The sequence below is a fragment of the Choloepus didactylus genome, chromosome 3, assembly GCF_015220235.1.
Source record: "Choloepus didactylus isolate mChoDid1 chromosome 3, mChoDid1.pri, whole genome shotgun sequence".
Classification (NCBI taxonomy): Eukaryota; Metazoa; Chordata; class Mammalia; order Pilosa; family Megalonychidae; genus Choloepus; species Choloepus didactylus.
The window spans coordinates 95,551,281-95,567,818 of record NC_051309.1 but is presented as its reverse complement, the minus strand read 5'-3'; the positions used below and the strand labels follow the sequence as shown (position 1 = coordinate 95,567,818).

The 16,538-nt window shown below is 36.4% G+C and overlaps 1 protein-coding gene across 2 annotated transcripts in view; it reads right to left on the bottom strand.

Moving 5' to 3' along the window:
* HERC5 (HECT and RLD domain containing E3 ubiquitin protein ligase 5) overlaps nt 1–16,538 on the bottom strand; it is a 55,672-nt gene that overhangs the window by 37,773 nt on the left and 1,361 nt on the right. Inside the window, exons 1-7 of one of the 2 annotated variants that reach the window (XM_037830240.1) lie at nt 14,477–14,495; nt 8,008–8,128; nt 6,316–6,392; nt 4,654–4,875; nt 3,067–3,158; nt 2,690–2,820; nt 225–370 (exon numbers count right to left, since the gene is read on the bottom strand). In XM_037830240.1, the coding sequence (XP_037686168.1) occupies nt 225–370; nt 2,690–2,820; nt 3,067–3,158; nt 4,654–4,875; nt 6,316–6,392; nt 8,008–8,105 (766 nt within the window). In that variant the 5' untranslated portion in view covers nt 8,106–8,128; nt 14,477–14,495. Of the gene's footprint in view, nt 1–224; nt 371–2,689; nt 2,821–3,066; nt 3,159–4,653; nt 4,876–6,315; nt 6,393–8,007; nt 8,129–14,476; nt 14,496–16,538 lie in introns of those variants that run through there. The other variant, XM_037830239.1, reaches the window with a different exon arrangement.

Sequence of the window (16,538 nt, the reverse complement as noted above, 5' to 3'; positions counted from 1 at the left end):
AATTTATCATCTATTTTATTCTGTATCGTTTGAGTTCATATTAATCCAGATCTGAAAGAGTTAAGAGAAAAAGAATGGTTATTTTGACTTGATAACGGAGTCAGTGTTTAGAGAAACCCCCTTCATAGTCATACGTTGCTGTCCTTGCCACATTGTGCACTTAGAAAAATTAATTTCTCTTAAAAGGTATTTATGCCAAATACTGTGCTTCTCACAGAATTTACCAAATTTGAGTTCTTCATTTGATGGCAATTTCATGAGAAGTGGTATCAGCTGATTACGTGTTCCACCGTTTCCCAGTTGTCCTTCTTTTCCAGAACCAAAAGCAAAGACCTTTCCCAAATCAGAAGCAAAGGCAAGTGTGTGCCATCTATTAATAAAAGCACATAGGGTCAATTCTCAATTATCCATGTTGACGAGAGTATGCAGAAATACAGTAAGCTGCCAAGATTAGGTTATCCAGTGAGAATGAAATTACTTAACCAACCCCCAATGGGTGGAATTAGGTATCTGGAAACCAAGAAATCATTCATGTGTGGGTGAGAAGATTTTGGACCCCCAAGTCCACTCAAGGCTTCTGCATGGTGCCGTACGTTAGCAAATGGTGTTCTCTCTGTCAGGAAAACATCTTCCCTTGCCCTCTACCCCTTTTTTAAGCCTCAGTTTCAGAATTACTACCTCTTGGAAGCCATCTCCAAGTCCCTTCTTTCCCACCCTAAGGAGTAAATAAGATGACTCTCTCTGAGCTCTCATTCCCAAAGATCTTCATCACACTAATCATCTTGCTCATTTGTTCATTGGTGTTTCCCACTACCCTGGGAATTCCTGAGAGCAGGGGCTGTAAGTTGTGTATGTCCCCATCTTCAGAAACTAGCACCACATCTGACTTTGAGTATATGGTCAAAAATAATTGTTGCGTAATGAAGATAACTAGGTTTAAACTGTGAGCATGTATACTACTGTAACTAGAAAGTTTTAAACCCACTCAACATTACAGCACCTCATTTAAAGGAATAATGTATCAACAGAGGTGGGCTATTAACACAGTATAAAACAACACATTACCACATCTAGAAAAGCAGAATTCTAACCAGAAACAGACAATGTTTTTGATTCCCAGCATAAAAAGACACTAAATCTGGTGAGGATGAGAATTTTTCTTACTAAAGGGGTAGACTATGTTATGTGGGGCATAAAATAAGATTAAGTAAGTACCCCAAGTTCCCTAGAACAGGGACACTGTTTCACTGGTCAAAAAAACAAACAAAACAAAACAGAAACTATGCTTCATTGGAATAACTACACAGATACTAGTTTTTTGTTACTTTGGTTATCATACACCACTCCTTAAGGAACTATTCAACTCTGGGCTCTGTGACAAAATTGAGCTCCTGTATCAGCCAAGAAGAGCACTACCTGGAGAATGGTTGTCTTACTCAGACTGTCAGTCAGCTGTTGCCTTATGCAGGGGCCACCCACTAAGTCTTCCTGAGATAGAGCTTCTCAAACATGAAAGTTAACAACTTTATTTACTCTTTGGGAAATGGTATAAACACTTTTTCCTAATAGAACAAACAGATATATAATGAGGTAGCATGAAAAATTTTAAAATTTAAATGATAAGCAAGAGATCCCAAAGGAATGGGAAGATTTAGGTGGATGGCTTCAGACTCTTCTCCTGCGTCTGTAGGGGTTCAGCCCCATTTGCATTAAGACATCGCTACCTCGGCTCTTTCTCTTGTAATACAAGCTACTAAAAGGAATGTGTGTTGTGAAGAATATAAAGTGGTGATAACGCTTCTTTGGTTTCTGCAGAGATATCGAACGCAGAGAATCATACCATTCCAATGATCTAGTCTAATATACATTTATGTAATTCCATTCCAGGATCATAAAAGAATATGTCCATAGACTGAAAGTATATATACCAGTTTCTTAATATTTTATAATAAGGACTTCAGTAAACTAACAAATAAATCCAAAATTCAGTAATTCTGAATTTGCTTGTATTTAATGAGGAAAAACTACCCAAAGAATAAGTGTATCCGTATGAAAATATTTCTTAACCTCACCAACACCCAATATCCCACAGACAAGCAGTGGATTGATGAATCTGATGATTAAAGAAGAAAATAATTAAGTTAACCAAGGACTTCAAGCAAAGGTTTTGTCTGTTTGTTTTTGCCTTTCTATAAAAAAGAACTGTTAAAATCAAACTTCTCAGGAACATTCCATTCAAATCACCACTGACTTTGTCTTATACTTTACTGTGACCACAGCAGGCCACCCTGAAAGAATTATAGCAACTAAAGAGTATAAAGGCCCTGAGATGGTGATTATACTAACGAATAATCCTTAGTGATTCATGTTTGCTATTTTTCCCCAAATAAATAAATAAATGACTTATTTTTTTAAGATAAAAGTGCATTAGAACAGTTACAAAGGTATTTCACTAAAAGAGCAATAGAAAGAAAATTGTATTTGTTCATTTTAAAAAAATCAATTAAAAAACATATATACTAAGATTAAGATTTATGACGATTACCTAGTAACATAAATTAAGCATCTTCACCCATTTGCTAATGTTTAATATTTATATTTCAGTCAAAAAACTGTTTGAAATTTTACTAAATTATCTATTTAAATTGTATTGATTTTTACGAATTTTCATTGACACTTTACAACTTACCTTCCACATGCTATCTGGGTCACTCTATTCCCAACGAGCTCAGTCACCAAACGGGGTCTTAGCTCATTCTGTGTTGAATTGTGACCAAGTTGCCCATATTTTCCACCACCAAAAGTAAACACCAGCCCATCCTAAGAGAAAGGGAACTGCGTATCAGATGCTAGAGAAGTATGATGTAGAAGTAACAGTCCTTGTATCAATGAATACTTAAAAAAAAGCACTGTAAAGCCCTCAAGTTATCAAGAAACTGCATGTGGGAAGTGACCCTCCTTTCCTAGCAAACACTAAGTGCTCATATCTAGAAGGTCTAGTGCTTTCCCCCTCTACAAAGAGTTCCTTACAGATGTACAGTCAAAAGCAGACAATGATATACCCACCTCCGTGAGCAAGGCAGTGTGAGAGCCACCACAAGTGAGAAATTCAACTTTCTGATTGTCTAGTTCTTCAATAAGGGAAGGAGAATCCTTATCTATGCAAAAGAAAGAGTTGAAGTGACCAAAAAGAAATGTTGAATTTCACAATGGAGTTAAGTAAAATACCTGGACTGTTCCCTCGTGATCCAGCAATAACAGTTCCCATCACACTCAGACAAGAAAGGCTCTATGTTGGCGTGTTTAGTTCTAGGCCTAAAGGTGAGTGGGGCAGTGGTAAACAGGCCCACACCTACAGGAATTTACCTGTGAAAGGTCAGGCCGCTTCCCAGAGCCTGTCCTCTTTACAACTTAACTTGATTAACTTAAACTACTGCATATTTGATATTTCCAATTTGCATTAGAATGATCCTTTTATGAACATAAAAGTTCTTCTCTTCTTTTACATCCCCCATTACAATGTCACGGCCTCAAACTACTTCTTTTTCCTTTCACAATTATTTTCCTTTCAAAGCACTGAGTTATTATTCAGCAGAAATAGTTTAGCTGCCCCTTTAGTCCTTTCTCTCCTTTGAATATTTTTCTAACATTGACTTTGGGTTATCCTGCATAATCAGCACTGGACCATGTAGGGAGAAATGTCAGGGAGAAGTGCAGTGTGCAGCCGGTGATCTGGGGGATATTGTGAACATTACTGGTGAAAGCAGTAGAGTTCGTTATCAGAGTTTGAAAACTCTAATAAGTTGTTGGGACTCATGAGAAATTTTGCCATCTAATTATTTTTTCGTGTGTGTGTGTGTGTGTGTGTGTGTGTATAGTTACATACGTAATTGATACCTTATACAATATGTGAGGTTTTTAATAGAATCTCAGAGTCTTATTGTAATAATATTATATAATGATATTAACAGACATTAAAGTGTTTTTTTTCTTTCTTTTTCTTTTTTCTTTTTTTCTCACCCTAAGGAAGAGGGAGTCTGTTGACAGCACCAGCTTTCTCTATGGACAGTTGCTTGGTGTGGGAGAGGAAGAGCAGTTGTGAGGATGGCAGAGCTGAAGGAGCAGAGAGCTGCAATGCTCTGCCCATTAGGTGAGGGCCTCCGACCAGACCATATCAGGGCTCAGAACTGAGAGTTCTGGGCAATGAAGTGGTCTCTTCAACAAGAGAAACCAGTACATGTCAGAGAGAAGCCCAGACTGCATCTCTGACACACTTTGGAAATCATCTTGCCTAAACTTGTTGCTTTACAGAAAAACAAATTAAGGCCTAGGAAAGGTTAAGTGACTTGGCAAGCCCCCGCAGTTACTAACTTGCAAAGTGGGGATCAGAACCCAGGTATTCTGATGCCCAGGTTGATGTGCCTTCCTCTTTCTCACACGGACCTGAAATGTGTCTCAATTATATTAACTCCTTTCACACTGTTCATGTATCTTGGACTGATTCTGCCCTGAAGACAGAGACACAATAGGAAGAAAGTGCAAATGAAAGTGAAGATTTGAACCATTTTGGATAGGAAAGTCTGTGTTAAATTCATCCCTTATCTAACAAATATTCCTGTTGATAATACAAATTTGAAAATATGTTTCCATTACCATTGGTGTGGCCAAGACCTAGTTGTCCCAAATCATTCTTTCCCCATGAGTAAATGTTTCCAGACATAGATAAGGCCATGCTGTGGGCTTCTCCTGCAGAAATCTGAACCAAGGGGACTCCTGAAAGATGCTCCACAATCTGTGGTGTGGAGGTTGAGACAAATGTTCTTCCAACTCCAAGTTGGCCGTGTACATTTTGCCCCCAGGCAAAAAGCTCACCACCTTGACATAAACAAAGAAAATGCTCTCTTACTAAGTTGAAAATGCAGCAGACAATACCCTAAAACTTTATATATGCTATACAGAGTATAATACCAACATCTCTTGCATTTGATCTGACAGGACTCTCAGAAACCCTGTGTCTGAATCAGAAAAACACAGAAGTATCTTCTTAGCAGCAGTAACAGTTTACCTCTTTATCCCCCACCATAAAGAGTGTAATGAAGCTATCTGAACGTATTACAAGCAAATATAATCTAGAACTATTGTTTCCTCAATCCTCTTTTTTTGTATGCCTAAAGATCCCAAATAAACAATTTAAATATTCATTTGAAATTACAGCACAGTATCTTGAGTCAGCTTCTTCTTCCATTAATTGAATATACAGTGCAGAGTTTTCAAGTAAATATACCTAGACCTAATCTAATTGAGTTGATGCTATCTAATGGGGTCTGAAAAAGTATATCAGAGAATTAATGTTTACTGAGCACTTATTTGCAAGACACTGTGCAGGATCTGGTGGGAGAAAGAGACTTTCCTTCTAACATAATTATCAGTCACCTGGAATATAACTAGGAACATGATCAGTCTTTTCCTTGTTTCCTCAACTTTCATTCTTCCTACACGGGAGTTTACCAATAATAAACCCTAAATACCCCACCCCTATTAGACCATGAACTTCTTGAAAGGAGGTATGTCTGTTTCATCTTCATAATCTGAACATGGTAGGTATTCAAAATGAAATATCTGTTCATGAATGGGTAAAGTCAAATGAACAGGTCAATTTTTTCCAGTGCAAGTTCACACCCTCAAACCCTCAGCAGAGGTCAAATACTTGCTTATTTACTCCCCAACAATCCTGACTTGTATTCCAACTTTGTGTCTGTCCTCTATATTTAAAACAATGCCCTTGACCCTGAATTCCTCTCTATCACTCTCCTATATTAATTATTCCTTTCACAGTCAAGTTTCCTTAGGAAATAATCCATATTCACTGCTTCCATTTCCCACCATTACAATGTTTGAGGAAATACGAAATAATAAAGGGCTGGGGAGAGTCCTTGAATTGAAAAGGTAATTGTTAGAACACATCACAGGCCTGCAACTTGGCCACAAAAGCAAACCTGGGGTATCCTGAGCAACTTCCATGAGAGCTGGAGAAGAGCTAGAGAAGTGTGATCCAGGCTTGGTCCCGATTAAAGAAAGAATAATTTTTGATTATTGAGAAAATTTTCCTTGTTTCATATTTGAAAAATAAAAATATGTAACAAAATGTGGGAAAAGTAATTCTGGAAACCTGAAGATTTTATAGGCTATTTCTCTTCCATTTTACATCTCCTTTAGGTAGTGCCTCAAACTGTATCAAATCCAAATTGGTTACATTCCCCTAACCCTACATAAACAAACTCCTTCTAAAAAACAATTACTATTCCAGAAAAGTACCTTTTGAGAGTGCAAGAGAATGATAATCTCCACATGTGATCTGAATTATATTTTTTTCTTGTAAAACACATTGAGCCCTGATGAAAGAAAAGATATTTTATGTCACTCACCATAATGTAAATCACAATATCAATGTTAAAACGATTAACTATATTTAATTAGGACTGATGCACAAGAAAAAAATTATCACTACATGTAAAATTTAAAAATACTAATATGCTCTAATTGGTGATTTAAAAGGAAAATAATGAATCACATATTATGAAAAGATAATTCTAAAAGACTCTTTTGCAAACAATAAATTTATGATGCAGGAATAATGCAAGATGAAAATAAGTTCTAATTTACATGATCTACTAGGAAACTCTCACAAATAATTTCATGATTGTGATGGTTGGGTTCATGTGTCAACTTGGCTAGGTGGCCTACCTGTCTGGTCAAGCAGGCACTGGCTTGAGGATTGCTGTGAGGATATCTGAGGCTGGTTAATAAACCAACAGGCTGGTTTGTTGGATCATCAGTCAATTGACTGCAGCTGACTGATGACTCATCAAGGGGCGTGCCTTCCACAGTGAGAGAATGCAATTGGCTAGATTTGGTTCGGGTGATCAGTTGGAGGCTTATAAGCCGGACGGTTAGAGAACCTTCACTTCTTCTTCGGCTGCTCAGTGAGGCATTTCCTGGGGAGCTCATCGAAGTTGCCGGTTCGTTTCCTGAGGAGTTCATCAAAGTTGTCGGTTCGTTTCCCAAGGAGTTCGTGGAACGTCTTCCTTGGAGTTGACGGTTGTTGACGGCTCTGCAGAATTTGGACTTGTGCATGCCCGCAGTTGCATGAGTCACTTTTACAATTTGATAATCTCTCATTGATTCTGTTTCCAAGGAGAACCCTAACTAATACCATGATAAATTCATTTTTTTTTTTGAGGCTAAAACTTTTATTTTTGGATATCTAACTGCTTTAGTTTCCCAGGCTGCTAATAAAGCAAATACCATGAAAATGGTTCAGCTTAAACAATGGAAATGTATTCACTCATGGTTAGAGTCCAGGAAAATGTCCAAATCAAGGCACCATCAAGACACTGCTTTCTTCCCGAAGACTGGCTGCTGGCAATCCCTGTGTCCTCTGCCACATGGCAAGGCATGTGGCAGCATCTGCTGGTCTCTCCCTTCTCTTCAGGGTTTCGTCGCTTTCAGCTTCTTGCTTCTGCAGCTTTCTCCTCTTTGTCTAAATTTCATTCTCTTATGAAGGACTCCAGTAAAAGGATTAAGCCTTTTATGAGGTGGGTCACACCTTAACTGAAGTAGCCTCTTCAAAGGTCCTACTTACAATGGGTTCACACCCACAGGAATGGATTAAATTTAAGCACATGTTTTTCTGGGGTACAGACAGCTTCAAACCACCACACCAATAGGATTATTGTGAGGATCAAATGAGTTAATGAATACAAAAGCCCAATTTGGGACTAGGTCAACTAACCATTTTCTTTACAGGTCAAAACATCACAGGAGACAACTGGTTTGTAGTTTACTGATGGACTTCACTGGTCAATTCAGAATTCATCCTTTACTTTAAGTTACTATGCATAAGGAAGGGGATAAGGATCACCTAAGGTAACATTTTCCTACAAAAATTATAATTGACCTTTGAGTAAAATTAAAATAATATTTAATAAAAGAAGAAAAGTTCCCTACCTTGCATGTTCTATGGTAAAGTTGTATTCAAATGGTTTTCCATCTGAGGACAGAATCAGCATGTGTTCTGCTCCCTGGTCCATGGAATGTATCTTCATTTTTTTCTGTAACTTAATATTCTCTGCAGAGCAAATGCAACCAGAAATTTTGATCACTCTGACTGTTACCACTGTTGTTCATTATAATATACTTAAAACACCTGGAAAATTTTCAAGTAGACAAATTTTGACTTAACATGATTTTTCTTTAAGGAAATTCAAGTACAAAAAGTAGAAAAATTAGGAATGATTATTGTCTCGACAATTTTTCATTTTGGGGAAACATTGATTCATAATTGGTTTAAATGGAATACACCCTTAAAATAGCCAATTAAATATTTGCTTTTAGATTCTTGTTTAATAAGTTGAGACAGATAAATCTAAATTTGAAATGGTCAAAACGAAAAGACCTATAAAAATACAACTACATTTACGACAACATAACTCTCACATAAATTTTCAGGAACAAATACATTGTGTATTTTGAGAAACACTCTTTCCTAAAACAAACAAAAAAATAATAAACCCCTCTGGACTGCTCCAAACAGAATATACACCTATTTTTTTTTTTTAAATAAAAGCAAGGATGTTTGAGGAACTATTTTAAATTATTTTATTAGAGAAGTTGTGGCTTTACAGAACAATCATGCTTAAAATACAGGATTCCCATATACCACCCTATTATTAACACCTTGCATTGGGGAGGAACATTTGTTAAAATGATGACAGCACATATTTGTAACTGTACTATTAACTATAGTTCATGCTATAACTTAGGGTTCACTGTATGGTACAGTTCCATGGACTTTTTTTTTTTTAAATCTTCATTTTATTGAGATACATTCACATACCATGCAGTCATACAAAACAAATTTTACATTCGATTGTTCACAGTACCATTACATAGTTGTACATTCATCACCTAAATCAATCCCTGACACCTTCATTAGCACACACACAAAAATAACAAGAATAATAATTAAAGTGAAAAAGAGCAATTAAAGTAAAAAAGAACACTGGGTACCTTTGTCTGTTTGTTTGTTTGTTTCCTTCCCCTATTTTTCTACTCATCCATCCATAAACTAGACAAAGGGGAGTGTGGTCCTTATGGCTTTCCCAATCCCATTGTCACCCCTCATAAGCTACATTTTTATACAATTGTCTTCGAGATTCATGGGTTCTGGGTTGTAGTTTGACAGTTTCAGGTATCTACCACCAGCTATCCCAATTCATTAGAACCTAAAATGGGTTGTCTATATTGTGCGTAAGAGTGCCCACCAGAGTGACCTCTTGGCTCCTTCTGGAATCTCTCTGCCACTGAAGCTTATTTCATTTGCTTTCACATCCCCCTTTTGGTCAAGAAGATGTTCTCCACCATGGACTTTTTTTTAAATGCAATTTTATTGAGATATATTCACACACTGCATAATCTATCTAGGGAATACAATCAATGGCTAACAGCATCACCACATTGCTGTGCATTCATCACCACAATCAATTTAGAACATTTTCATTACTGCAAAAAGAAAGAAAGAAAAAAACTAAAAGAAAAAAGAACACCCAAAAGCACCCCATACCCCTTATCCCTCCCTATTATCTATTTTTCTTTATTTTATTACTCATCTGCCCACACAGTCACAAGGATTTCACAATCAAATGCTCACCCCATAAAAGCTATATAGTTATACTTAACATCATCAAGAATCAAGGCTACTGGATTACAGTTCAACTGTTTCAGGTATTTCCTTCTATCTATTCTAATACACTCAAAACAAAAAAGGAATGTCTATATAAATACATCAGAGTAACCTCCAGAATGATCTCTTGACTCTATTTGAAATCTCTGAGCCACTGAAACTTTATTTTGTTGCCGTTCTCTTCCCCCTTCTGGTCCAAGGAGGCTTTCTCAATTTCATGATGCCAGGACCACATGGCCAGGGAGACTTTCATCCCTGGGAGTCATGTCCCACGTAGGAGAGATGGTAGTGAGTTTATTTACAGAGTTGGCTTAGAGAGAGACTACTTCTGAGCAACAAAAGAGGTTTTCCGGGGGTGACTCTTAGGCATACTCATAGGTAGGTTTAACTTCTCCTTTGCAGGAATAAATTTCATAAGGGTAAACCCCAAGATCAAGGACTTGGCTTATTAAATTGGGAGTCCCTAATGCTTGTGAGAATATCCAGAGTTCCCCAGGTAGGGAAGTTTAATACTTCCACATTTTTCCCCAGTCCCTCAAGGGGACTTTGCAAATCCTTTTTTACTTTCTGCCCCAAATACTCTGGAATATATTGGGGTATTACATTAACCTATACAGAACAACAGGTTGTCATTCCCTATTCTAGGTTCCATGTAATTATGTTGTTTAAGTAAACTGACTGTAAGGGTTAAATTAGGTAGTGTGCTACAGCAAATTTAAATTTTATACCAAATAAGTATCTCTTCTTTTGGTCTCACACAAAAGTTGAAGTTTTAAAACACAGTCAATATAATCCTTTATGCTGTACTCTGATTTATCTAGTCCTAACGAAGTCCATTTCATTCGTATCTCTAATTGAAGTCTGTTCTCTTTTGCAGCTTCTTTAGTAGTTGCTGTATGGAGTAGTGCTGCCTTTCACAGCTGCAGAACTCTAGTTCTGGGTCTCAGGTGTCACTCAGATACTCAAAGTTTAGGGAAATAACCATTAAAATAACCATTAAAAGTCAGGAATAGATGTGACTGCTGTAAGAGCTTACAATCTAGGAACCTTTACAATGAGCCTTATTGAACATTCTGTATTCTTAAATCATTGATTGCCCACTCTCTGCCTAAGTTCTATCCCCTGATAACCTATGCCCTTGAATTCAATTCTCAGCATTTGCTTTTGTAGTTAGTTTATAGTAGTGAGACCATACGGTATTTGTCCTTTTGGATCAGGCTTATTTCATTCAACATGATGTCCTCAAGGTTCAGAACTTCATTCTTTTTATGGCTAAACAATATATTCCATTGTATTTAAATACCATGTTTTGTTCATCTATTGACTGATGGACACTTGGATTGATGCCATCTTCTGGCAATTGTGAATGATGCTGCTATGAACATCAGTGTGCAAATATTTGTTTGAGTTACTGCTTTCAGTTCTGCTGGGTAGAGTAGTAGAGTAAAAGAGTTTGTGCACGAGGTCCTATTCATCCATTTTTTCTTTTGTTGCTTCTGCTTTGTGTGTAAACTCTAAGAAACCATTGCCCAACTCAAAGTCCTGAAGATGCTTCCCTACATTTTCTACTAGGAGTTTTATAGTTCTGTCTCTTATATGTAGGTCTTTGATGCACTTTGAGTTGATTTTTGTTTATGGTGTGAGGTAGGGGCCCTCCTTCTTTTTGTTGCAAATAGAGATCCAGATTTCCCAGCACCATTTGTTGAGGAAATTATTCTTTCTCCATTGAATGGTTTTTGCCTCCTTGTCAAAAATCAGTTTATCACAAATGTGATGATTTATTTCTGAGCCTTTGACTTGATTTCATTGGTCTATCTGTCTGTCCTTGTGCCAGTACCATGCTGTTTTGATTACTGTAGTTTTGTAATAAGTTTTAAGATCAGGAAGTGTGAGTCCTCCTACATCATTCTTTTTCAAAATTGCTTTAGCTTTTGGGGGCTCTTTTCTCTACCATATAAATTTGGTGATTGCTTTTCCATGTCTGAAAAAAAAAGACTGAAAAAAAAAAGAAATAAAAAAAGAATTTTTATTGGGATTGCATTGAATCTATAAATTGCTTTGGATAGATTGACATCTTAATGATATTTAATCTTCCAGTCTTTGAACCTGGAATGTCCTTTCATTTATTTAGGTCCCCTTTGATTTCTTTTAGCAATGTTTTGTAGTTTTCTGTGTATAAATCCTTTAAATCCTTGGTTAGATTTATTTCTATATACTTGATTGTTTTACTTGCCGTTGTAAATGGAATTTTTTTTCTTGATTTCTTCTCCTGATTGTTCATTGCTTGTGTATATAAACACTACTGATTTGCGGGTGTTGATCTTGCACACTGCCACTTTTCTGAATTCATTTATGACCTCTAAGAGCTCTGTTGGTTGTAGATTTTTCAGGATTTTCTGTATATAGGATCATGTCATCTCCAAACAGGGAAAGTTTTACTTCTTCCTTTCTAATTTTGTTACCTTTTATGTCTTTCCTTGCCTAATTGCCCTGGCTAGAACTTCTAGTACAATGTATAACATTGGTGACAGTGGGCAACTTTGTCTTATTCCTGATTTAGAAAGAAAGCTTTCAGTCTTTCACCATTAAGTAGGACGTTATCTGTGGGTATTTCATATATGCCCTTTACCATGTTGAGGAAGAGTCCTTCTCTTCTATTCCTAGTGTTCTTTGTGTTTTTTTCAGGAAGCGGTGCTGGATTTTATCAAATGCCTTTTCTGCATCAATTGAGATGATAATTTCTTTCCTTTGTTCTGCTTATATGGTATATTACACTAATTGATTTTCTTATGTTCAAGCAATCTTGCATACCTGCGATAAATCCCACTTGACTGTGGTATATAATTCTTTGAATGTGCTGTTGGATTCAGTTTGCTAATATTTTGTGGAGGGTTTTTGCGTCTATACTCATAACAGATGTTGGTCTGTAATTTTCTTTGCTTGTGGTATCTTTATCTGGCTTTGTTATGAGAGTGGCGTTGGCCTCATAGGAAGTGTTCCCTCCTCTTCTACTTTTTGGAAGAGTTTGAGCAGAATTGAAGTTAAGTCTTCTTGGAATGTTTGGTAAAATTTCCCTGGGAAGCCATCTGGTCCTAGGCTTTTCGTTTTTGGGAGGTTTCTTTATTACTGATTCAATCTCTTTACTAATAATTGGTTTGTTGAGAGCCTCTATTTCTTCTTGAGTCAGGGTAGATAGCTTGTTTCCAAGAATTTGCCCATTTCGTCTAGGTTATCTAATTTGTTAGCATACAGTTCTTCCTGGTATCCTCTTACAGTCCTCTTTATTTTGGTTGTGCCAGTAGTTACGCCCCCCTTTCGTTTCTGTTTTCTATTATTTGTATCCTCTCTTTTTTTCTGTTGGTCCAACTAAAGTTGTGTCAATTTTATTATCTATTGAAAGAACCAACTTTTGGTTTTTTTGATCCTATTTTTTTAGTTCTCTATTTCATTTATAATTGCTCTATCTTTGTTATTTCCTTCCTTCTGCTTGCTTTGGATTTAGCTTGCTCTTCATTTTCTAGTCATTCCAGTTTTCAGGTTAGGTCTCTGATGTCTTCTTTTTTAACATAAGCACTTAGAGCTAAAAATCTCTCAGCACTGCTTTGCTGTTACATTTTCATTTTCATTAGCCTCAAGCTGTTTCCTAATTTCCCATGTGATTTCTTCTTTAACCCATTGGTTGTTAAAGAATATGCTGTTAAATTTCCACATATTTGTGAATTTCCCATTTCTCCCTCTGTTCTTGGTTTTAGCTTCATTCTGTTATGGTTGGAGAATATACACTGTATGATTCCAATATTTTTTAATTTATTGAGACTTGTTTTATGACCTAGGATAGGGTCTATCTTGGAGAATTATCCAAGTGCACTCAAGAAGAATGTGTACTCTGCTGTTGTTGGGTGAAGTGATCTATATATGTCTGCTACTTCTGGATGGTTTAGAGTATCATTTAAGTCTTGTATTTCCTTACTGATCTTCTGACTAGGTGTTCTATCCATTATTGAAAAAGTTGTGTTCAAGTCTTCTCCTATTAATGTAGAACCATCAGTCTCTCCCTTCAAAACTGTCAGTATTTGCTTCATATATTTTGGGGCTTACTGTTAGGTGCATATACATATTTATAACTGCTAAATCTTCTTGTTGAATTGACTACTTTATCAGTATATAATGACCATCTTTGTCCCTCATAACTATTTTTGACTTAGAGTGTATTTGATCTGATATTAGTATGGCTACCCCAGCTCTCTTGGTGACCACTTACATGGCATATTTTTTTTTTTCCATCCTTTCACTTTCAACCTACTTGTATCCTTGACTTTAAGGTGACTCTTTTGCAGATAGCATTTAGTTGGGTAGTACTTTTTTTTATCCATTCTGCCAATCTCTGTCTTTGGAGTAGCGAGTTTAATCCATTAATATTTAAAGTTACTACTGGTCATGTAGGACTTTCTTCAGCCATTTTACTATTTTGTCTTTGTAAGTCTCATACTTTTTTGTCCCTCAATTCTTCCGTTAATGTCTCCTGTTAGATTTACTTGATTTTTTTTGTGTTGTACCACATTAAGTGTCTTCCCTGTTCTATCTGGATATATTTTTCATATAGTTTCTTCATGGTTACCATTGGTTTAAAATTTAACATCCCTAACAGATAACAATCATATTTGGTTTGTTTCAACTTGACTTCAATAGCATACCCATACACTTTCCCTATACCCCTCTCATCCCAACACTTACCATGTATGTCTTTGTACAGTATGTGTCCAAAACCATAGATTTATCATTACTTTTTATGCATTTGCATTTTAGCACCTGTAGGAAGTGAGAAATGAAATTATATATCAAACAATACAATACAGTAATATTGGAATGTATAATTACCCAAATGGTTACCTTTATCAGAGGTCTTTATTTCTTTACGCCACTTTGAGAAACCATCTATTGTCCTTTCCTTTCAGACTGAAGAACTCTCTTTAGCACTGCTTGTAGGGCAGGTCTAGTGGTGATGAACTCGCTTGGCTTGTGTATGGGAATGTTTTAATCTCTCCCTCATTTTTAAAAGTAAGTCTCAACAGATAAAAAATTCTTGGTTGGCAGTTGTTTTCTTTCAGGACTTTACTGCCTTCTTGCCTCCGTAGTTTCCGATGAGAAACTGGCACTCAATCTAGACTCCTTTACAGATAACACATTGCAGCTTTCAGAACTCTCTCCTTGTCCTTTGTATTTGACAGTGTGATCAATATATGACGCGCTATTTTCTTCATGTTCATCCCATTTGGTGTTCTCTGGGCTTCTCAGACGTGCATATTCAGATCTTTTGCTAAGTTTGGGTAATTTTCTGCCGTTATTTCTTTGAATATTCCTTCTGCCCCCTCTTCTCTTTTTTCTCCTTCTGGAACTCCCATAAACTTATATTGGTATGCTTGATAGTGTCCCAGAGGTTCTTAGGTTATTTTCACTTTTTATAATTCTTTCATCTTTCTGCTTCTCAGCCTGACTCATTTCAATTGTTTTGTCTTTGTGTTCAGTGATTCTTCTGCCAGCTTCCATTTGCTGTTGAAACCCTCCTGGGAATTTTTCATTTCAGTTATTGTGGTCTTCAACTCCAGTAGTTTTGTTTGATTCCTTTTTAAAATTTCTATCTCTTTACTAAGATTCTCATATTGCTCATTCTTTGTTTTCCTGATATCCTTTAGTTTTCTCTGTATTTTCCTTCATCTCCTCAAGCACTTTTAAGATCATTTTTTTAAGGTCTTTGTTTGGTATGTTTATATTCTAGTATTCTTTGTTGGTGTTTTCTGGACTTTTATCCTCTTCCTTTGGATAGGCCATCACTTCCTATTTTTTTGTTTTCCTTGTAATCTTTTGTTGCCATTATCAGAAACTGTCTGTATCTGCCACTGGTCTTGGGGAAGAGAACTTTTATGTCCCTTTCTGTCACCACTGAGCTAGCCAGGGGCTGGGCTCCATGGCCTGCCACGAGAATGGGGGATGGATGCTAGAAGAGGAGAGAGGGCAATTTACTGGTCTTTACTGTAACCACTAGCCTCTTCCTCCTAGTCCTCCCTGGAAGCTGTACTGTGTTCTACCTGTCTCTGGAGTTTCAAAATAGTTGTTTCAGAAAGTCCCAGTCTGTTTAATAGCTGTTCTTGTAGAAGGACTGAATTCTGAAGCTACCTACTCCGTCATCTTCCCACAATCCTTGATGAACTATTTTTACAGAGATTCTGTTGAAAAAGTTTTTACTGGCATTAGTGCCCCTTTAGTCCTTTCTAAAAGTTAATAGATTTAAAATTTTCCTCTACTTACTATTTATTCTCTTTTCATTTAATTTTTTCACAAAAATTAATCTTTAGGGTAGTTGCACTTTCCAGTTCTAATGAAATAGAATCTATTTATGTAAAAATCTCAAAGCACAAGCCTCTTCATATGAAAATGCTAAGGGAATCAAAACCGTTTGGTAACAGAGAAGAAACAACCCAACACACTAATGAGTTTTAGAAACTGAGCATTTCAACAGTTTGAAAAAGAAGAGTTATTCAAGAAATGTATTGGGACATCCTGCTAGCCATTTGGAAAAACAATTAAATAAATCTAGACTCCTACCTCATTTGTTAAATCAAAATAAAATTCCAAATGTAACAAAAAATTAAGAAAATAAAACCAAGAGATGGGTACATTAAAGAAATAATGGAATGTGGCTAGCTTTCTAACTTAACACAAAATTCACAGACCTTAAAGGAAAAGATTGATGAAGCAGACTATATAAAAAAATTTTAAATTGTACATAGCAGAAATT